Source organism: Salarias fasciatus, chromosome 15 (genome assembly GCF_902148845.1).
Source record: "Salarias fasciatus chromosome 15, fSalaFa1.1, whole genome shotgun sequence".
NCBI lineage: Eukaryota > Metazoa > Chordata > Actinopteri > Blenniiformes > Blenniidae > Salarias > Salarias fasciatus.
The window spans coordinates 565,492-587,904 of NC_043759.1; the positions used below are offsets into that span (position 1 = coordinate 565,492).

Here is a 22,413-nt window from a genome sequence, read left to right on the forward strand (position 1 = left end):
GATTGATTCGACACACGATGTACAAATCACACATCCTTCAAGTTTCCACACAGACCAACCTTCAAAGGATTTTTATGGAGGTATATTTGGTGAAAAAGGTTTGAGAGCCTGTAAAAAAGTACAAGGCGAGGTTGTGTATATTGTTTTTTGTTCAACTACCAATCAGATGGTGGCGCTGCTCTGAGATGTTTGGTGACAAATGATCAGTCTGTGGAGACGACGGTGGTTTACAGTTTTTGTCCATTGGTTCGGCTCATTTCTTGAAACTGAAATTACATTTTCAAAACTCCAAGATCATTTGGCTAAACGGTGTGACAGTTCAGCTCAACACTATAGTTCACTTGCAAAAGCTCATCTCTCTCCCAAAACTGTTCACACATGTTTCAAAGCTACATTTCTTTCCCATATGAACAGTCAGAGCCTCCAAAATGTAAAGATCCTTTTCAACAGCTTTGGCTCATTTCTCAAAACAGACCGGACGTTCTCAGTTCTCTTGGTTCTCTTGTCAAAAACAGCCTGGACGGTTCAGCAAAACACCGCGGTTCACCTGTCAGAGATCAGATCTCTTCCAAAACAGTTCACTCAGGTGGAAAAACTAAATTTCTTCCTCAAACAAATGGTCAGTGTCCTCAAAATGCTTTGTCGTTTGGACATCGTGTGAGCACTGACAGTCTAAATGTTCAGATGTTTTGTCATTAAGGGCAGAGGACCATTGAAATATTCCTCATCTACCTTTCTGTCTGGGCCCAGTGCTTCTTTCATGGTGGTTACTGTGATAGTTTTTATTTTCTTCTTTGGGTTTTTCAGCTAACAGAAAAGTATTGTGTATAAGAAAATGAAGACAAAAATCATTTTACAGTAAGAAGAACCTTCAAGTTCTGATTCATACATTGCTCTCATACTTCCAAGGAAACTGTTATAATTTTTACTCACACACAAAGCAACGTCATCCACCGGAGTTCAATATACTGTCAAATAAAAACAAAGAAAAAAAACCACTAACAAAATAAAACAAAACAAAAAGGAAAATTATATGTAGCCCAATATGCTGTGAATGAAGCTGGAGTTTCACAGCTCACTTCTTCACTGGTCTCCCTCGTCACCCTCCTGACTGTCCTCCTCACCTTCATGCAAACACATCCATGCCTGGTATTCATGGTATTGTGTGTGTTTTTGACTTATGTTGACAGTTGAACAGATGATTTTGCAGCTGGTGACTGATACAATGAAATGATGCCGACATGTTTTGGAGAGAACAACCACTAGACTAAGAATCAATCAATCAGTTTAGATCAACATGACCGATTCACTTGTAAATTGTGCTAAATCTATCCTTACTGTGCTTAATCATTTGCAAAGATTTTCTGAGACATTGAGACGTGTACTAAGACATTTCCAATGTGATGACATGAGTGAGAAATGCTGTTCAGTTGTGAGCCGTTAAAGGGTAGTTTGGAGATTTGTCCGTATTGTTTTGAAAATGTAATTTCGGTTTCAAGAAATGATCCAAACCACTGGAGAAAAACTGTAACTGAGATCGACTGTCTCGATCAGCCAATCACAGAGGGGCTTCAGTCCCTCAACCAATCAGAGAGGGGCTTTAGACCCTCAGCAAATCAAAGGAGAGGAGCTTCAGTCCCTCAGCCAATCAGAGGAGAGGAGCTCCAGTTCCTCAGCCAATCAGAGGAGAGGAGCTCCAGTTCCTCAGCCAATCAGAGGAGAGGAGCTCCAGTCCCTCAGCCAATCAGAGAGGAGCTCTTGTCCCTGGTTCTGGTGAGTTGTGTCCGTAGCAACCACCCTAGTAACAGGAAATATGCCAAGGACAGCTGTCAAAACGAAGCTAAAGCTGCCTCAAAATATCCTGATTTCTGCCATCTCGCCGCTCTCCTCTGATTGGCTGAGGGACAAGCGCTCCTGCCTTCTGATTGGCTGCGGAATAAGCGCTCCTGTCCGCTGGTTGGCTGAGGAACAATGCTCGTGTCTTCTGATTGGCTGAGGAGTCTGTCGATCTCTGTGAAGAGAGAAAAAGTCTGAACTCACGATACACAGGTAGAGATTGTACTTTTGCACTTTTCTTTTTTTTTTTTTTTTTTTTTTAGCAAAGTTTGCCTCAAAGATAATAAGCTATTGGTAGAATGATGGCAGGACATTCGCCCCAAATATCTTGATAGAACATCCAAGGATGAGCTGATATTTTCTCCCTGAAAGAAAGAACAAACGGTCATTTAAATCACTGTTCTATCAATGATGTCAGGAACATAAAAAAATATAGACATCTTTACTCTGTTTGATTTGTTTCTATTTCTAAACGACTGAACTGGAGAACACGCAGTGATGAGAACGTTCTCCCTATGCGGAGGCACGGCGGAGGAACCATCAGGATTCTGAGGAAGTTCTGCTTTGTTTTGTTTTCTGACTGATGTTCTATGAACGCAGCCTCAGGTGCTGAGCGGTTCTGTTCTCACCTCGGAGAGAGACCTGAAAATAAAAACAAAACAACACGAGAGATCATCAAAAGACGAATTTCAATAGTAGAAAACATGATGAAGAACAACGGGAGGCGTCCAGGCAGACGTTCTCCACCTCACTGAGAGTCAAAGAGAACGTCTGTGCTTTGGTTCTAATTCATCCTTCTACATTAAAACATCCGGAGATTTTATCAAGAACAAACCAAAGAGAAGAAAAGACAACAGGACAGGACAGATAAAAACAGAACAAAGGAATAATTACACAACAAAACAAAAATAGAGCGAAGCAGAACGCAACAGAAGATTTAAAATAGATTTTTAAAACCACAAATCTGTGTAAAAGTTGTTTGTTCCTCTTCGGTGCTAAATGTTTTCTTTATTGTTGGAGAACACGGGTGTGTCAATAACAGAATCTCCATTCCGTCTGGAAGAAATACCGGTTCTACCGACACATCAACACTCCAGAACCCAAAATTCATGACACCACCAGGAGAACCCAACACTCCTCCAAGAACAACACCGACATCGAGAAAGATCTACTCACATGATATCACTCCAAATGCTCCCAATACAAATAGTAGAGATTTTGGATCTGAAAGACAGAACAAAACAGGAAGTTTGATTTCATCTTTTATAAATAATATTGAGAACACAAGAGATTTTGACTTTGTGCCTGCGGGCTACTCCCCCGAAGATTCATCTGTGTGTGTGTGTGTGTGTGTGTGTGTGTGTGTGTGTGTGTGTGTGTGTGTGTGTGTGTGTGTGTGTGTGTGTGTGTGTGTAACTCCTCCATATCCACTGTGAGCTCTGAGCTGAGATCAGCCATGACAGAGTCTGCAGCTGTTCTGTTGCCATGGAAACGAGCTGCACTCAGCAGCCATGACAGTGAATCAGCAGTTTTTCATGCAGTGGGCATGGTTGAAGAAATGGCGTTGTTTGGGAACCGAGTGGAGAAAATGTATGTTTTTTTTTTCACACTTTCTGAGTCAGAAGCCTTTCATGGATTTATCCTGAAAATGTCCTGTCTGTATCCATTCAGCCAGAGCAAGTGTGGAAAGATGTGTGAAGTTTTGGATTGAGGCGTGAAAATCTCTCTGAATGCATTGGAGCGGAGGGGAGAAAATTCTGTGCTCTCCTCAAACAAATGCATCTGCAGAGAGAACCGTTTGAGATAGAGAGAAAATGGACAGTCTGTGAGAATCACAACAAAAATACCTACGTTTTGAGGTCTGATTGAATTCAGAGCCTCCCGCACTCTAAATTCCTTTCTCTCACTCTAACCCTCTCCAAAACACACCCATTATAAACTCAAAATTGCTGAAATTCTCTCCATACGTGAAGGCTCATCATTTAAATTTGGTAAAAGATACTGAAATGAGGTTTGCACATCGGCGTAGAGGACAGCTAGGTCATTAAATGAAGGAAGCCAGTCACAACCTGAAGGAAGCTAGGTGGCTAACTAAAGGAAGCTAGGTGGCTAAATGAAGGAAGCCAGGCAAGAAAAGGACTGAAAGCTTGAATGTTTTTTCACTTTCACACCGAGAATGTCTTTTGTCCTGGAAGTTGTTAGATGAACGCTATTGGCTGATTTGCGTTTGGGGGCGTCGGTTAGCCAGAGGTGCAGTATTTTCCAGTCATTACAACAAGTGTTGTTTTCCTGTGAAATCACAGATTCTGTACTTACGTTTGCATCCAGCCCAGACCAAGTACCGAGTCAGAGAGACCTGAAAGGAAAAAAAAATGAACAACAGAGGATAGGGTCTACCATGGACCAGATCCAGGACCACAGAGGTCAGGGTCTACCATGGACCAGATCCAGGACCACAGAGGTCAGGGTCTACCATGGACCAGATCCAGGACCACAGAGGTCAGGGTCTACCATGGACCAGATCCAGGACCACAGAGGTCAGGGTCTACCATGGACCAGATCCAGGACCACAGAGGTCAGGATATAAGCCAGGCTGATTAAACGATCATCGATCCAGATCACATGTTTTCAGTTGATTAATGAGACTTTGGTGGCTGATTGTTAGTCTGTTCTTGTGGAAACAACAGTCGGTCACACGTTACCATGTGCAGCGTAGCTGACGAGAACAGCCGGCAGTACAACCTGACCACTGTAGGTAACAGCTGTTGGAGAAGAACAGCTCCAGGTTCAGTAAAACAGTGACGAAAACATTAAAACCCTCAAAGTAGATCAGTGACTCTGTTACCAGTGACTGTGATCTGAAGAACCTCCAGATGTCGTTCTTCATGTTCCTGTTGAGTTGACACCTGAGCAGCTTGTTCTGGTGGAACAGACAGTCCAGAGTCAGCCGGACTCTCGGGTCTGTCACCACTCTGCGGCTCGGAGGAATCACTTGTTCAGGATTGAAGGTGTGATGCATCACCACCAGAACGGCGGCTTTACCAGCTGGAAACACAGAACACGGTTTGACTGTAGAGTATTTCCATTAGCTTGTAGCATTAGCATTCACCTGCAGCAGTGCTCTGCAGCATTAGCTTAACTTGAGTCATTAGCATTGGCTTTTAACATTAGCATTAGCAGTACCATGCAGCATTAACCTGTAGCATTAGTGTTAGCCTCTAGCATAAGCACCAGAATCTGCATTAGCTTGTAGCATTGGCATTCATCTGTAGCAGTACTCTGTAGCATTAGCTTAACTTCTGACATTAGCATTAGCTTGCAAAATTAGTATTATAAGTTCCATGCAGTGTTAACCTGTAGCATTAGCTTTAGCTTGTAGCATTAGCATTCACCTGCAGCAGAACTCTGTAGCATTACCTTAACATGTGACATTAGCATTGGCTATTAACATTAGCATTAGAAGCACCAAGCAGCATTAAACTATAGCATGAGTATTACTCTGTAGCATTAGCATCAGCCTGTGGCATTAGCTTAACTTGTGACATTAGGACTGCCTTGTATCATCACCATTGGCAGTACCATGCAGCATTAACATTTAGCATTAGGGTTATTCTGTGCCATTAGCATTAGCCTGTAGCATTAGCATTAAACTGTGACATTACTATTACCCTGCATAATTTGCATTAGCTTATAGCATTAGGATTCACCTGCAGCAGTACTCTGTAGCATTAGCTCAACTTGTGACATTAGCATTAGCTTGTGACATCAGCATTAGCAGTCCCATGCAACATTAACCTGTAGCATGAGCGTTAGCCTCTAGCATTAGTACCAGAATTAGCATTAGCCTGTAGCATTAGCATTCACCTGTGACTTTAGTATTACCCTGCAGAATTAGCATCAGCATGCAGGCTTTGCATTGGCAGGAAGACATGTCTCACCAGGAAGATGCTCCATGGCCTCACTGACGTCTGTCCCAACCCGAGACGAGACGGGACAGAAAGCCAGACAGTAGTCAGCGTCTCCAGGAGACCTCGCCTCAGTTTGACCCACAGATTTAAAGGTTCTGACAACAGACTGATGAGCTCCATTTGTTCTTCCTGTCAGGATGGTGAAGAACTTCCTCCAAGAAGCTGGGAACAGAAAATAAGAGTTTTGCCAAAGCTGATTGTCCCTCTGTGCTCACCGTACATGGAGTTTCACTGAGGCATGTTGGGAGATATTGTTTTCTTGTGAATTGTTTTGTTAATGTAGACACACACACACACACACACACACACACACACACACACCACACACACACACACACACACACACACACACACAAACACACACACACACACACACACACACACACACACACACACACACACACACACACACACACAGTGTGATATAAACGGAGTTAATGGTTTCTCACCTGGAGCTCGGTCCTCCGACTCGCTTCTGAAAACAGAGGAAGTTGAAGAGAAGTCAGTTCAGCACAGAGACAGAGGAAGCAGGACAGAGTTCACTGAACGCTGCTTCATTCAGGAGATTAAGGAGATTAGACATTAACACACATTTTCCAGATTATAAAAGTCTTTCACTGACCCGATCCGCTGATAGCCGTCCTCCATGTCTGCCGTCTCTCACAGCAGGACGAGTGTTTGTCTTCCTCTCTGAAATTCTTTCACTTTCTCTTTCCAGTCTAGGGGAGGAGCTTCAGGACAGCCGGACTGAATCATCTCACACTTTGAGTTTTATGTGTCTATTTTACAAATCCAGAGACATCTGCTGTCTTCTAAGTTACAGAGGAAAAACTTCAATTAAAAAAATTCACTTTTACCAGTAAAACCAACTCAGAACTGCCACATCCCTTGTTTAACAAAATAAAAGTACCTGAAAATATGCACTTCCTATATTGTATTGAAACGAATGAGCGTATTTCACTGAATAAACTGCATGGAAACTTTTTCACCGTCTGTTTTTCTTTAAAGATCGTGTCCGGAGTTTTGAAAGAGAGAGGTTTTTTTTAATCCAACTCTGGAAGTTTGCCCTCCCTCTGCTTTCTGTGCGACCAAGCCACGCCCCTTTAATAATGCAGCACATTATCTGTGGGGTGAAAATGAGAGCCTCCGAGTCCTGCAGCATCCTCCATGTTGAGCTGTTTACGGTGGATGTTCAGCAGACAGTGGATATATCTGCTGCGTTGCTAACTCTCCTCTGCTGGGCGAGCGGCCGTGCTCTCTGGCTGCTCCACATGTTGATTGACAGCAGGACAAGGCGGAAGCTCAAAATCTTTTTGCTGAAGCTGACCTGCGCTTTTTCGGATAACATGGGGGTCTATGAGACGAAGACGGGGCTCATAAATAAATTTTTATATTGCTTTATGCTAATATTATATTGTAGCATCGAACCAGACTGACACATTTAAAGGGGCTGTATCCTGCTTTTTAAGCCAGTCCAAACCCTAGAATTGGCATTAACATGGTAATAGTTGATTTTTGGCGCTAAGGAAAAGTAATTTTGTGTGAATTAAAAGATTTTCTGGGGCTAATTCTGAAACCCGGAAGAGAAAACGCTCCGTTTCACTGAATCCCGCCTCTCCCCCTGTGGACTTTGACTGACAGCTACTTCAACCAATCAGAGCTTCAAAACAAATACGCTAGCTAGCTTTAGCTCTTTAGCTCTAGCTTCTCTACACAAAGACACGCAAAAATGTCTTCTCCTGCTAGAAACTCACCAAGCGCAGACCCTTCAGACCCTTCAGACCCTTCAGACCCTCCAGACCCTTCAGACCCTTCAGACCCTTCAGACCCTCCAGACCCTTCAGACCCTTCAGACCCTCCAGACCCTCCAGACCCTTCAGACCCTCCAGACCCTTCAGACCCTTCAGACCCCTCAGACCCTCCAGACCCTCCAGACCCCTCAGACCCTCCAGACCCTCCAGACCCTCCAGACCCTTCAGACCCTCCAGACCCTTCAGACCCTCCAGACCCTCCAGACCCCTCAGACCCTCCAGACCCTTCAGACCCTTCAGACCCTCCAGACCCTTCAGACCCTTCAGACCCTTCAGACCCTCCAGACCCTTCAGACCCTTCAGACCCTCCAGACCCTTCAGACCCTCCAGACCCATCAGACCCTTCAGACCCTTCAGACTCTTGCTCTTGCTTGATTCTTGCTTTCAGATGATGGTTAAAGTTTATCTCCATAATCGGAGATACAAAAAACGGCAACGCTGATTGCCGAGGGCCTGCGGGGGGGGGGGGGGGGGCTCAGGGGAGCCGTCTTCCCCGTGCTACGTCAATGTGGGAAAGCAGAGCGTTTTCATGGGTGCGGGAGGGGCTGCCTCTCTGAGCAGCACAACAACGAGGAAAGCTCAAATGCAGAGGCACGAAGGAAAAAAAGCCTTTGGGGTGTTTTTGGTGAGTACATAACTACATAACAAGGTTAAAACATACAAAAAGTGAATTTTGCATGATACAGCCCCTTTAAGCTCTGTTAAAAAATGATACATACACTGGAAACAAACGGAAACTCCGGACACCAGCTTTAAATGAACGACAAGAAGTGTGAGCTGTTGGGACGTTTCGTTCTTTTTACGTCCCTTCTTGCTGCTCATTGTTGAAGATGAGTCGAAGCTTTTGTGGGCCTCTTTTTTGGGTCTGATTTTAACATCTGCTGTTACTGCAGCAGCAGCTAATGCTAATGCTAAAAAGGGGATGGTCATCAATTAACATGGAAACCAGTCATGTGGAAACACCATATTTACCACTTTATTAGAGAGGAGACTTTACAAATTGAAACACACACACACACACACACACACACACACACACACACACACACACACACACACACACACACACACACACACACACACACACACACATCAGCTTCTGGATATACTTCAGCTCATCACTACTTCCTGGAAATGGGCGGAAATCATCAGGTGGTGAGTTTTATTCCTTTGGTACTGAGACGGCCTCCACAGCATCACGATCATGTGGTCAAAATCCTGAGGACCCCCGCTCACTGTTTTCCATTGTCATTTGTACATTTGTTTGCTTTTCTGTTGGTTTCTGATTTAAAACTTAATAAAGATGTTTACAAAAAAAACCCCTCCAAAGTCAGGTTATTGCTGTCAGTGGGACAGTGTAATGTTGATTTATTGGATTCGACAAACAAAGCAGAGTCAACAGAAGACTGACAGTGAGAACATATAGATACACACATATACCGTATTGGCCCGAATATAAGACGACTCCGATTGTAACCCGACCCCTATTTTTCAAAGATCATTTTTGGGGAAAAAAAAAAAATACTGAAAACAGGTCACTCATAAAACAACTTTTTATCATACAGTTACTATAAACTCAAAACTCACAACTGAGATAACATTTCAGGAGATATAAAATGAAAAAATATTACTACAGTATTGAATAAATATATTCTCTTTCTCAAAATAAGAATCAATAAGCAACAAATAAGAACCTCAAGGGGTCCAAACTGCATAAATGATGTAAATAACTTTCCAGGTCCTTCAGCTGAATCAGGCTCTGGTGGTGGACATTCCGTCTGTCCGTCTTTCAGAGACGTATTCACTCTCCCTTCTATCAGTCTCTCTGAAGCGTCTCTCAGGACCACGGAAAGCTTTTCTCATAGCGTTAGCATCTGGAGTGTTTTTTCTGTGCTCTCCAATCAGAACGAGGCTCTGCTCCACCAGACCTCCTGGCGGCTTGGCAGTAGTTTGATGACTCTGCTGCGTTGATCACCATCAGTTTAAAGTTGGTATCATAACTTCTCCTCTGTTGTTTGCTCAGTTGTCCAGCGTTCAGCCCCTTTGTTCCACATGATCCGCCATTTTTCATCAGATCATTTGATCTCATTTCATCGCTCCACTCGCTCTCTGCTCAGTGATACTTTGGCTCCATCTAGCGGCGCGGATACATATTGACCATCTACCGTAAGTCCGCGATTATAACACGACCCCACTTTTGAGGATACAATTTCTGGAAAAAAACATCGTCTTATATTCGGGCCAATACGGTAATTACTGCATTCATTCATATTACAGGGAACCCTGACAGTGACGGAGGAAATGCCTGAAGAGCAGAGCCGGTCTGAGACGTGCACGGCTCTGCTTCATCCTGTACTGTCATTTTAATGTTCTTCCAGTGTCTCATGCTGCGACTTGATTCATGAACTTGGTCCACACCAACGACTCTCTTCACTGATACTTCCTGATCACTAGAAACACTCATCTTGTCTTACAGTGTTGTTTATTAACATTTTAAGGTATGAAAACTAACAGATTAGTGTTAAACAAACCATGATGTCATCAAGTACGTGATGATGTCATCAAGTATGCTATGATGTCATCAAGTACGTTCGTTGCAGGTGTTCATTAACTTTACTGCATTCTTGCCTCATCACAAGTCTGCACTCCAAGTATGACTAAGAAGTGTGTTCTTGCCAAGTACACGAGTACACACTGAACTGAGAACTGAGAAATGGCTGAGTGTTTTCAAAAAATAAGTTGCCTTTTGCCGCGTTTCCGTGGAGACGGAGGCAGTGTTTTCAAAAAGTTGCATTTGCCCCGTTTCCATGGAGACAGAGGCAGAGTGTTTTCAAAAAGTTACCTTTTGTCCTGTTTCCAATGAGACGGAGGCAGTGTTTTAACCAACAGAAGGTCATGTGATCAGTCACACTAAATTAAACATGTCATTTCCACAGATAAGCCTCGGTCAAAAATCTTTTTTTTTCCCCTTCCTCTTAATTTACATCCAAACATCACAGGATGGGATCCTGATGTTCTTACTCTTCATGTTTCTCCGCTACACAACCAATCATCACCTGATCAACCTCCAGTCATTGAACTGACGACATTCTCACAGGTCCTGCCTGCTGGACGGTTTGGACGCAGACGCTGTTTGTCTTCTTGACTGCGTCTCCAGGGCAGAGTTAGAACATTGGAAAAATTAAGATGGCCAGGATGATGATGATGAGGAGAAGGAGCAGACCTGGAACAAAGAGGAACAGAGCAGTAAGGCTGAATCCCATTTCACCCCTTAGCCCTTCCCCTTGGCCCTACCCCTCGTTTTGCGCGTTCCCGTGGAGGGGTAGGAGTGTCCCAATTGTCATTATGACGGAGGGGTAGGGCCAAGAAAGAGGGCCAGTCACCCCTCCAAAAGGAGATTCTCGAGAGGCACACTCCAAACGGAGGGGTATCGGCCGATGGCGAGGGGCGCTTGTTCTTTCAGCCTAGGTCATGCCTGGCGGGCGGGGTGAATTCACTTCCGCATTGACGGGAGTGATCGTTTCCACACCCGCGCATTCCAGGCGCATTCCAAACACAACAGATAGACGATTATTTTAAATAAACTGGTTTCTTCAACACGGCCCGCCTGGAATGCGCGGGTGGGAAACGAGCGCCCCCGCCAATGCGGAAGTGAACTAACCCCACCCGCCACTGACGGTCCAGGCGAACAAAACAAGCGCCCCTCGCCACCGGCGCCACTGGATGACAGATTTCTCAGAAAGCCTTCCAAGATCGGCAAGATGGCGGCGTCCGCAACGAAAGACGTTCATAAATGTCAGTATTTTGTCAATTAATAAAGTTTTAAAATGTAAGAAAAACATTCTTCTTCGGCAGATAATTGTCGCATCTGCCTACGTCATCGGCAGCGGCGACTACTGATGACGTACGCGATTGTCGGAGGGGTGTCCCAATTCGGAGGGGTTGACTTTCTCCCCTACCCCTTAGCACTCCGTTTCATAGGCGGAGGGCTAAGGGGTAGGGCCAAGGGGAAGGGCTAAGGGGTGAAATGGGATTCAGCCTAAGTCTCCAGGTGTCCTTCAGTCCCAACAATCAGTCACGTTCTCTCAGAATGTCAACGTTCACAATATCAAACACAAAGGAAGCAAACCTGCTCCACACTGCCTGGTCCCCGTAGGGACCAGCAGCCCGTAGCGACCAGACGCCCCGTAGCAACCAGACGCCCGGTAGCAACCAGCCACCCCGTAGCGACCAGCAGCCACAAAGTGACAAGACGTCCCATAGCGACAAGATGCCCCACAGCGACCAGACGCCCGGTAGTGACCAGACACCCTCAGCAAACGGCTGCCCCATAGCAACCAGATGCCCTTAGCAACTGGCCACCCCGTAGCAACCAAATGCCCGTAGCGACCAGACGCCTGTAACGACCAGCTGCCCTGTAACGACCAGCAGCCCCATAGCAACCAGCCGCCCGTAGCAACCAGACGCCCCGTAGCGACGAGCCACCCCGTAGCGACCAGCTGCCCCGTAGCGACGAGCCGCCCCGTAGCGACCAGCCGCCCCGTAGCGACCGGCAGTTCCGTAGCAACCAGCAGTCCCGGAGCCACCAGCCACCCGTAGCAACCAGACGCCCGTAACGACCAGCCGCCCCATAGCCACCAGCTGCCCGTAGCAACCAGCCGCCCGTAGCGACCAGCCGCCCGTAGTGACCAGACCCGATGTAGCGACCAGCCGCCCGTAGCAACCAGACGCCCGAAATGACCAGCCGCCCCGTAGCGACCAGCAGCCCCGTAACGACCAGCCACCCCGTAACGACCAGTCGCCCAGTAACGACCTGCCGCCCATAGCGACCAGACGTCAATAGCGACCAGCCGCCCGTAGCGACCAGACATCCCATAGCGACCAGCCGCCCATAGCGACCAGCCGCCATAGCGACCAGCCGCCCGTAGCGACCAGCCGCCCCATAGCAACCAGATAACCCGTAGCCACCAGACGCCCGTAGCAACCAGCCGCCCGTAGCGACCAGACGCCCCGTAGCGACCAGACGCCCCGTAGCGACCAGCCACCCGTAGCAACCAGACGCCCGAAATGACCACCCGCCCGTAGCGACCAGACGCCCCGTAGCGACCAGCCACCCGTAGCAACCAGACGCCCGAAATGACCAGCCGCCCCGTAACGACCAGTCGCCCCGTAACGACCAGCCGCCCTGTAGCGACCAGCTGCCCCGTAACGACCAGCCGCCCATAGCGACCAGCCGCCCATAGTGACCAACCGCCTGTAGCGACCAGACGCCTGTAGTGACCAACCGCCTGTAGAGACCAGACGCCCGTAGCGACCAGCCGCCCATAGCGACCAGCCGCCCGTAACGACCAGACACCCCGTTGAGACCTGCAATCCCGTAACGACCGGCAGTCCCGTAGCGACAAGGCACCCGGTAGCGACCAGATGCCGAGTAGCGACCAGCCACCAGTAGCGGTAGCAATGTTTATAGTATTTGATATGTTTTCAGCCTTACTTGATCTACGGTGAAAGTTTAGAAGGATTACTGGGACGTCACTCATATTTTTAACTTGCACTTTGTTGATATGTTTCCAATATTAATCGTACTTCATTCTTATTTGTTCCACCGTTACTTGACCTTCATTGACCTTCACTAAGGGTGAACCTCTCTGCTGCTTTCCTGACAGCTAATGAACACTTCTGATGTTTCATTGATACGTTCTAATCGAGCCTTAGAGACACTTTTTCAATATTTGTTTATTACTTTATTGATACTTCTTAACTATTACACTGAACTATTACTATGACTAACTGCCGAACTGCAAAGAAAACAGAGGGATGAGGAAGGAACTGCAGGAGTTGGTAGTAAGATTCCCTCAGGGTTGGAGGGTAGCTGGGGAGAGAAAGATGACTGCTGGGGGGCAAGTTCCAGATGGGTTGGAGGAGACAGTCTGTCCTGATGGAGTCAGACTGTCCTGATGGAGTCAGTCTGTCCTGATGGAGACAGTCTGTCCTGATGGAGTCAGTCTGTCCTGATGGAGTCAGTCTGTCCTGAAGGAGTCAGTCTGTCCTGATGGAGACAGTCTGTCCTGATGGAGTCAGTCTGTCCTGATGGAGTCAGTCTGTCCTGATGGAGTTAGTAAATCTTTGAAATTATGAAGAGAGAAGAAGGTGACGGTGTTGCAGTAGATCTTAAAGGGTGGAGCAGGGAGCGAGGAATGAGGAGAGCAGCGGTGGGGGTGGAGCTGTGGAAGAACCAGGACGGGTGGAGGACGGGACAGTGACGGTGGACTGAGGGACGTTGGGAGGCTGAGACTTTAATGGAGGCTAAATTTAGAGCAGAAAGAATTCCAGTCATTGTTGACGCTGCAGCGCTCCACCTGAATGTGGGCGGGGCTGAGAGGAGAAGCGAGCTGCTCTGTCGGCTCAGCAGCAGGAATTGAAGAGATGTGACGACGAGACGAGGAACTCTGCGGAGAATGTGATGAACGCTGCAGGACTCACCTGCGACGACGATGAGAATCCTGTTCCTCCGAGCCTGGAAGAATCTGGACGGCGGAGCGGAGACCCGACCCTGAAGACCACAAGTCAGAACCGAGTCAAAACCCAAGGAAGGACAGACTGAGAGGAGACTCGTCTCTGGCTGACCGCAGGTTTTCAGCTGCTGTCGCACCAGGAGAGTCTGGCACTGGGGAAGCTCACTGATTGATCTGATCTTCAGTGAGCTCCTGCTCTTCCTCACCACTACACTCACACCACTCATTCCTCACTGTGCTTCCTTTATTCACTACCCAGAATGCATTGCACTCCACATCACATGCTCTCACGACAGACGCTGGAAAGTGAACTGAGACCCAGGGCTTGAAGGGGACCAGAGTTCAGATCAGAGTTGAGGGTAGACTTAATACATGAACCAAACCAAGACTTCAACAGAAAGTCCCTGAAGTGGACTCTGGTCCAGATCAACCAGGACTCAAAGTCCCTGAAATGGACTCTGGTCCAGATCAACCAGGACTCAAAGTCCCTGAAGTGGACTCTGGTCCAAATAAACCAGGACTGAGGCTGTTTGGTATAATATGGCAAATATTCTCCTGGTCCAGGTCTTGGTTCGAGGCCATACTGTCCTGGTCTCTGTTCTCCATTGTTCGTGTTTCCAGTGAACTGTTCTCTGTGGTTTCACTCCAAAAGGAAGCAACAGCCCCAACTAGTGGACCAACATGAGAACTAGAAACGGGTGTAAGACAATCTGAGAGTTCTCCACAACAATCATCTCAAACCTCCAAGTAGAGCAGTGACTCTGTTCCCTGTGACCGGGAGGCTCTGAAGAACGTCTGGATGTTTTTCTTCATGTTCCTGTTGAGTTCACAGCTGAGCAGATCGTCCTGGTAGAACAGACAGTCCAGAGTCAGCTGGACTCTCTGGTCTGTCACCACTCTGCGGCTCGGAGGAATCACTTGTTCAGGATTGAAGGTGTGATGCATCACCACCAGAACGGCGGCTTTACCAGCTGGAAACACAGAACACGGTCTGATTAAAGTCCAGGTTCCTGAAGGAGGAACCTCAATAATCCTGAACTCACTCAGTCCTGCTGACAGCAGCATGGAGCACCATCTGTGAACAGCATTAGCATTAGCCTGTAGCACCAGTGTTAGCCTGTAGCATTAGCCTGTAGCATTAGAATTAGCCTGTAGCACCAGTTTTTCTAAATGTTCTCTGATCTGATCAGGAAGTGAAGACATGTCTCACCAGGAAGATGCTCCATGGCCTCACTGACGTCTGTCCCAACCCGAGACGAGATGGGACAGAAAACCAGACAGTAGTCAGCGTCTTCAGGAGACCTCGCCTCAGTTTGACCCACAGATTTAAAGGTTCTGACAACAGACGGATGAGCTCCGTTTGTTCTTCCTGTCAGGATGACGGAAAACTTCTTCCAAGAAGCTGGGAACAGAAAAAATTTTTTCTAAAGCTGATTGTCGCTCTGTGCTCACCGTAGATGGAGTTACATGTATCTACCACACCACAACAAACATAAGAGAAAAGAGCGTCTGTAACGGCTGCATGTCGGTGCCCCGCCCGCTGCCGTTATATGGATATGGGAGGATCTAATTATCTCCGAACAACATAACACGAAAGTCAAACGGGTGAGTAAATGTTGTTGTTACGAACGTGAAATAAAGTCCAGATTGTAAAAACGACCGTTCCCCTTTAAATAAATAAATTCGACCGACACATTGTAGAAGACAGAATGTTGACAGCAAACGTTTCCTCAACACCAGGAGAGAAACGACAGCGACTCAAATTCTTCTTTTAGTAACTTTCCGCCTTGTTGCACCTTCAAAAAAACATTCAAAAGCTGCTCCGGTGGCCATGCTGGAAGCAGGAGTTGTGTTAACCATCCCTGCCTTCGGTCTCCTAACCGTGGTTGGGGGACGCAGGGGAGACCTTCTCCAGGGCCAGGGATGACTTCTCCTCTGGGGCTTACTCCCAAAATAAGGTTACCTTGGCGTGAAGAATGGTGGCGAAAAGAACAACTCCCGGAGTGCTGAAGAGCTGGCGCTCTACTGCTGCACTGCACAGAAGTTCCCTATCTGTCCCGTCGCCGTGCCCGTCCTCAGCGGCTCCTGCAGGCTCACACACTTCTGCTCCGCGCTCTCTCACTGGGCACGCTGCTCGGCCGCGCGCACACGCACACACATGCACTCTCTCTCTCTCACTCACACACTGAGCTCCCCAACACACACATTAACTACACACATGTCACAACAGTTGTGTTGTGGGAAAAATGAGTTTCCAGAGCTGAATGTCCCTCTGTGCTCGCCGTACACGGAGTTTTAGTGAGGCATGATGGGAGATGTTGTAGTCACATGCACACACACACACACACACACACACACACACACACACACACACACACACACACACACACACACACACACACACACAGTGTGATATAAACGGAGTTAATGATTTCTCACCTGGAGCTCGGTCCTCCGACTTGCTTCTGAAAACAGAGGAAGTTGAAGAGAAGTCAGTTCAGCACAGAGACAGAGGAAGCAGGACAGAGTTCACTGAACGCTGCTTCATTCAGGAGATTAAGGAGATTAGACATTAACACACATTATTTAATATTATTTAAGACTTTCACTGACCTGACCTGCTGATAGCCGTCCTCCATGTCTGCCGTCTCTCACAGCAGGACGAGTGTTTGTCTTCCTCTCTGGAATTCTTTCACTTTCTGTTTCCCTCCTGGGGGAGGAGCTGCTGGAATCAAGTCCTGCTTCAGAACTGGAGACGGGAAAACACCAGTTTGAGGAACCGACTTCCAGGGTGGAACTTTTTAAAACCGCTGCGGTCGGCTGTCAGGCAGGAAGAGGAGGGACTTCAGGTTCCACGCCTCGCTGATCGTTCTGTGCTCAGAACAGGTTCTGAATGAAGGTTACTGAGTCTCTGTACAAAGCATCCACAGGCAGCAAGCATGAAGAACCCGTCCGGTTCTTCTCCCTGCTCGGTTCCTCTAGAAACGCCTCAGATGACCCAGATATGGAACCAACAGGCCTCTGGATCAATACTGATCAGGAGAACCAGAGTGGAACCAGCAGTTACTGATTAGAGGACCAATTAAAGAAACTTTTCTCAGTGTTTCACTGAACTCACAGAACCTGGTAGAACCCTCAGAACCCAGGAAGATAGAGATACCACCACAGAACCCTGGTCAAAAGGCAGCTTTTACATGGAAATCCAGACATCTGATATAAATCTATTATGTTTTATTTTTTACAAATGTCAAACCATTATCTCCAGCTCTAAATGAAACTGACGGGCGTATTGTCTCATATTTCCTCACAGCAACATTAGAATCACGCAGATTAATGTTGTTTCCTGTCAAGTCTTCATTTCTGTCATTAATCATACGATCAGCTCTATAATCAATAACTGAACATGATCTTAAAGTTCCATTAGAGGACATCCAGACGTATTTAAACACTCTTAAATAACACAATAGTTACTTCGCCTCGTAATTAGTTGTTTTTAAGATGCTGTTTTTGAAGAAGTAACCAGGGGTGAAAGTAAGATAAGATTCTTGCAGGAACTGTGCAACTCAAAAAATTGTTTTAGTTTGTGTGCAAAGCGTGTGGGCATCGTACAAGACAGATATTGATAAATCCTGCTCTTTTTTGACATCCTTGAAAGCATAATGTTTTTTTAATTGAATGTTATTTTGAATGTTTAAATATAATACATATTGTGACAGCGGCGGTGACCTCTTCACGATGGAAGAAATGTTTGACAAAGACTGCCACTCTTCAGCTCATCCAAAACTTTTATTGTTGTAACAACTAGAATATACCGGGTGCATGTCACTCACACCAAACAATGCTGGCACAGAGGCCGCCTCACTCTCACACCGACCCTTCTCACTGTTGGTCCAACATAACGTAAATGAAACTTAACATAAAAAGACCGGAAAAAAGGCATCAACACATAGAACTATAACAAAACGAAGTACATTTTAACACATTTTAACACGAAATACATCTTGAAACGGCCCAAACAATCCCCTCCCATGATGCCTTGCAGTACCAAACAGTATGGCGGCCCCCAGTGGCGCCTGCCGCCGCCACAATATATACAATATATACAATATATATTATTTGTTGTTTTTAGTTAAATGTTTTTTAAATTTTTCTTTGCATTTTGACCCGTCCTGGTTGTCTCTTGAGGCGGGTAAGGGGTCCTTACATCACCTAGGCAACCAGCCATCCAATGAAAAGAACGCATTGAGTTTACCTCACTTCCACGTGGGCTCGTTTGCGGAAGGAGTGATGCTGCTCGCATGACAGAGACAGAGAATATTTTACGACGCGTGAACCCTCACAATTTATTACTTGTGGATTTATGTTTTGTTTATTTTGCAAAAATGACGACCCTGTTGTCTGTAAAAAACAACACAACAGTGGACATTGGATTAACGTTACGCTGCAGCGAGTGGCTGCCGCTACAAGCTGCAACCTGTCACGGTAAGCGAGTGCTCCAGTGCTCGTCAGGCGCATTAACCTTGTTCAACACGTCACAGAAGATGTAGTCTGGAGATGAGTTTGATGTATTCATCAATTTTACACTTATTTCGGTAAAATTTGCTTGAAAAAAGAAAGGCCTTGCTTTTTATGCATGAGTGGAAGTTGCTTTTCAGAGGCGTTCCGGGGCGTTCCAGTAGAAGAGGCCAGGATATTTCTTACTGGCACGGCGTTCCGGTGCGTTCCGGCTTACTTTCACCTATGGAAGTAACTGTAATTAAATACTGTTTAAAAGTAACAGCGGTCGGTGGACACAGCTGAGGCTGGACCGGCTCTCTGGGTGTAGAGGACGGCGTCGGGCAGCGAGGGAAACCAGACGGTGAAACGTTCCAAACCCTTCGTCCACCGGAGGATCCGCAGGGTTCAGAGTGTCAGCTCCAGACTCCCCCTACTGACCGCCACCGGGAAACACACGCTCAGCAGCAGCGTTTCCTCCCGTTTCCATGGAGACAGAGGCGAGGTGTTTTCAAAAAGATGCCTTTTCTCCTGTTTCCATGGAGACGGTATTTTGGAAAAGTTGCCCCTCCCCCAGCAGAAGGTCGGCAGGTCATGCTGATTGGACACTTCACTAAATAAACGTTTGGTTTCCACAGACGAGCCTCGGTCGTCAGACGTGATGTTTGGACTCTTTATTTCCACTCAAGCGTCACAGAGTCGCTCCTCGCCTCCTTCATGCTGCCTCTTCATCACTGCAGTCCTCCTCCTCCTCCTCCTCCTCCTCACACTCAGCCCTCCGTCCTCCGTTCTGCCGGTTCCATTACAGAACGACTGAGACGTGAAGACGAACGCACGACACCTAGAACGAGCAGGAACAGAGCCGTCAGTCACCAGGCGTCCCTCAGTCCCAACAACCACCAGAACGTTCTCTCAGTCGCAGCTGGGACCAAGTCTCAAGTCTCAAGTCCAGTGCTTTGGTCCACGCTGAAGTCACCACGGGCCGCACCGCCATGGCCTCCTCTACCCGGCGGCAGGTCACCATGGCCTCCTCTACCCGGCGGCAGGTCGCCATGGCCTCCTCTACCCAGCGGCAGGTCACCATGGCCTCCTCTACCCGGCGGCAGGTCGCCACGGCCTCCTCTACCCGGCGGCAGGTCGCCACGGCCTCCTCTACCCGGCGGCAGGTCACCACGGCCTCCTCTACCCGGCGGCAGGTCACCATGGCCTCCTGCTAACGGCTCCTGCTAACGGCAGGAGGCGGTACCCAGGTCCTACGTGACTGGCTTTGAGAACTCTGAAGAAGCTGAAGCCGGGTGGAGGTACCAGCAGGACTCTGGCTGCCCGCCGGCCCCGGGGCCCCGCTGGCTGGCCGCCATGGTTTTAGTCAAAGTGTCTTTGTTCAGATGGAGGTGGAGGACTGGCTGCCTCTCCTCCACCTTACTGTGTTTGGATATTTATCTACAGGCCCGGCTTTAACCAATCCGGCGCCCTCGGCAAGATTTTAGGTGGCGCCCCCTTGCATTGCCAGCATATACTGTACTAACAAGAAAATTGATAGATTTTTCTTTGACAATTGTTTTATTTAAAGGAAGATAATTCCCAATCAGCATCGTCAACAAGATAATAAATGATAGATAAATATATGCAAAATTAAATGAATATATGAAATACAATATGAATACCTAACATGAAGTATAAATGGTTCAGAAAATCAAACATCAAGCTTCTTTCAGCAGAAGCCACTGGAACAGGAGGAGTGGCAGAGATTCTCAGAGCAGCCCACATGCTGGTAAAGTTCTGCCAGCTTCTTCTCAGGAAGGTGTAGCTGAGGTGGAGGCACCAGGAGGAGCGCTTGATTCTGAGGTGGAGGCACCAGGAGGAGCGCTTGATTCTGCTGCACCCCAGGCGGACTAGCTGAGGTGGAGGCAGCAGCAGCAGCAGAGGTGGTCGATGGTCCGGGGGGGATTTGGAAACTTCAGCAGCACATCTGAAAAGAGTATGAGATTCCACTGAGTGTCTAATTATAAAAACAGGATTCCAAGAATAAAATGACATGATATAATAAAAAAAGCCCATATACATGAATGAATGAATGAATGAATGAATGAATGAATTTATTTTTCGAACCTGTAAAAACGTATGCAGCTAATTTGTACATACAAAAGAAAAAATGATTAAAAAAAGTTCATACAAATCAAAGAAAACAAAAGAAAACATCAACATAGTTCGAAAAAAGGAGCAGGAGGAAGTAAAGACTTTTTTTTTAAAGATTCCCCTTTTTAAGTTTTAAAGTCATACTTCAAAGAACATCCTGTAATATAATGACATAATTTGACCTCATATAATATGCATAAACCGTGCAGATATCCTTATACACAAAATATGCCCCCACATACCACAGAGTCATCCCCATAAATATATACTGTACAATAACATAACTACAGTATAACAACAATATATCACTTTACACCACATGCATAACACTAAACACTATTTTTTTTTCCCAATCACATGGATGATGCTCACTGTGGAGTGCATGTATAATATACAATGCACTTGTTTCTGATTTGCAAATTAGATGTTCAGTTTATTGTCAATACAGCAGAATGCTGAATAACACAATGTGAAGCAGCAGTAAACTGCAGTAGATTTGGACAGAGTTGATTTGCACTGACTTCAGGCTGCCTGACTTTGCATTTGCAGAATGCCCAGAAATGCACTGAAATCAAATTTTGATTTGATTTGATTTATTTGGATCCCCATTAGCATGGCAATGCCAAAGCTATTCTTCCTGGGGTCCATACAACATCTTCACAATGTGTCAAAGCAGCCACATTTTCTACAAAACAATCCATATACAAATTCCAAACACAAAAACACAAATACATAACATAACAACAAACAAACAATACAAGACCGCTCCTCGGTCAGTAGAGATACACAACATTCACATATCATATCTATGTAGATCCACACATATTATGCACATTGGTCACACAAAAACTCAAATCTCTTTTGCCCTTCCATCTTCCACCTAACCACCCTTGAAGCAAAAACCCTGATGTAACAATTAAAATTCAAATCAGATTTGACAGTCACCCATTCATTTACTGTTTATGCCAGGAACCATTTCTGTTTCAAAGGTGCAATTTTAAGTAATATTTGTAATTCCAGTTGACCCATATTAAGTCTCTATTATACACAGATGTTTTTTGACCAACTTCTTGAAAATTATTTTGCTGTTTTCTTGTGCAATATTTTCTGGTAGTTTATTCCATTCTTGCATAGCTCTATACATAACCATTCGTTTAACTGTATTTGTTTTTGATTTAGGTAATGTAAAATTTCCTCTGGTAGCATGTCTAGTTGCATAGCTATGTCTAGCTGAACTAAAATATACATTTTTATACAAGATTGATGGTTTTTTTGTGATTAAAATGTTTCTAAAGAAAACCAGTAACGAATACAATAATCTTTCCTTTACCAATAACCAGTCCAAACACTTGTGCATAGCTATGATATTTGTTCTGTAACCACAATGCAAAGCTATTCTTGCTGCTCTATTTTGTACAATTTGCAACTTTTTTATATTTTCTTGTGACGTACCAGACCAGATTACTGGACAGTAGTCCAGAACTGATAATACTAGAGATTGCAAGACTAGTTTAATTACACTTAGTGACATGAAAGCTGCACACCTTTTCACAACAGAAACAGCACTTCCCATCTTGGATACCATCTTATCAATATGTCTCGTCCATGATAATTTATTATCTAACACAACACCAAGTAATTTTGTTTCTTGTA

At 46.1% G+C, this 22,413-nt stretch overlaps 2 protein-coding genes across 4 annotated transcripts; both read right to left on the minus strand.

Moving 5' to 3' along the window:
• Window positions 1-2,062: 2,062 nt before the first annotated feature.
• Window positions 2,063-6,639, minus strand: LOC115401726 (uncharacterized). The gene is made up of 9 exons (XM_030110018.1): window positions 6,427-6,639; window positions 6,254-6,279; window positions 5,775-5,966; window positions 4,682-4,881; window positions 4,539-4,598; window positions 4,153-4,192; window positions 3,013-3,060; window positions 2,466-2,478; window positions 2,063-2,201 (listed from the first exon to the last, which is right to left on the minus strand). Exons 1-9 carry the CDS (start codon window positions 6,450-6,452, stop codon window positions 2,111-2,113), a joined length of 696 nt encoding a protein of 231 aa, XP_029965878.1. The 5' UTR covers window positions 6,453-6,639; the 3' UTR covers window positions 2,063-2,110.
• A 3,709-nt stretch (window positions 6,640-10,348) lies between these two features.
• Window positions 10,349-16,877, minus strand: LOC115401729 (uncharacterized). 3 transcript variants are annotated; one of them, XM_030110023.1, is made up of 6 exons: window positions 16,744-16,877; window positions 16,570-16,595; window positions 15,341-15,532; window positions 14,872-15,101; window positions 14,099-14,168; window positions 10,349-10,838 (listed from the first exon to the last, which is right to left on the minus strand). In XM_030110023.1, the coding sequence occupies exons 1-6, from the start codon at window positions 16,767-16,769 to the stop codon at window positions 10,780-10,782; spliced, it is 603 nt and encodes a 200-aa protein (XP_029965883.1). In that variant the 5' UTR covers window positions 16,770-16,877; the 3' UTR covers window positions 10,349-10,779. The 3 variants fall into 3 exon arrangements, with proteins under 3 accessions (XP_029965883.1, XP_029965885.1, XP_029965882.1); XM_030110025.1 differs by lacking the exon at window positions 15,341-15,532 and having other exon boundaries at window positions 16,744-16,864; XM_030110022.1 differs by lacking the exons at window positions 16,570-16,595; window positions 16,744-16,877 and adding an exon at window positions 15,927-16,538.
• Between the last annotated feature and the right edge of the window lie 5,536 nt (window positions 16,878-22,413).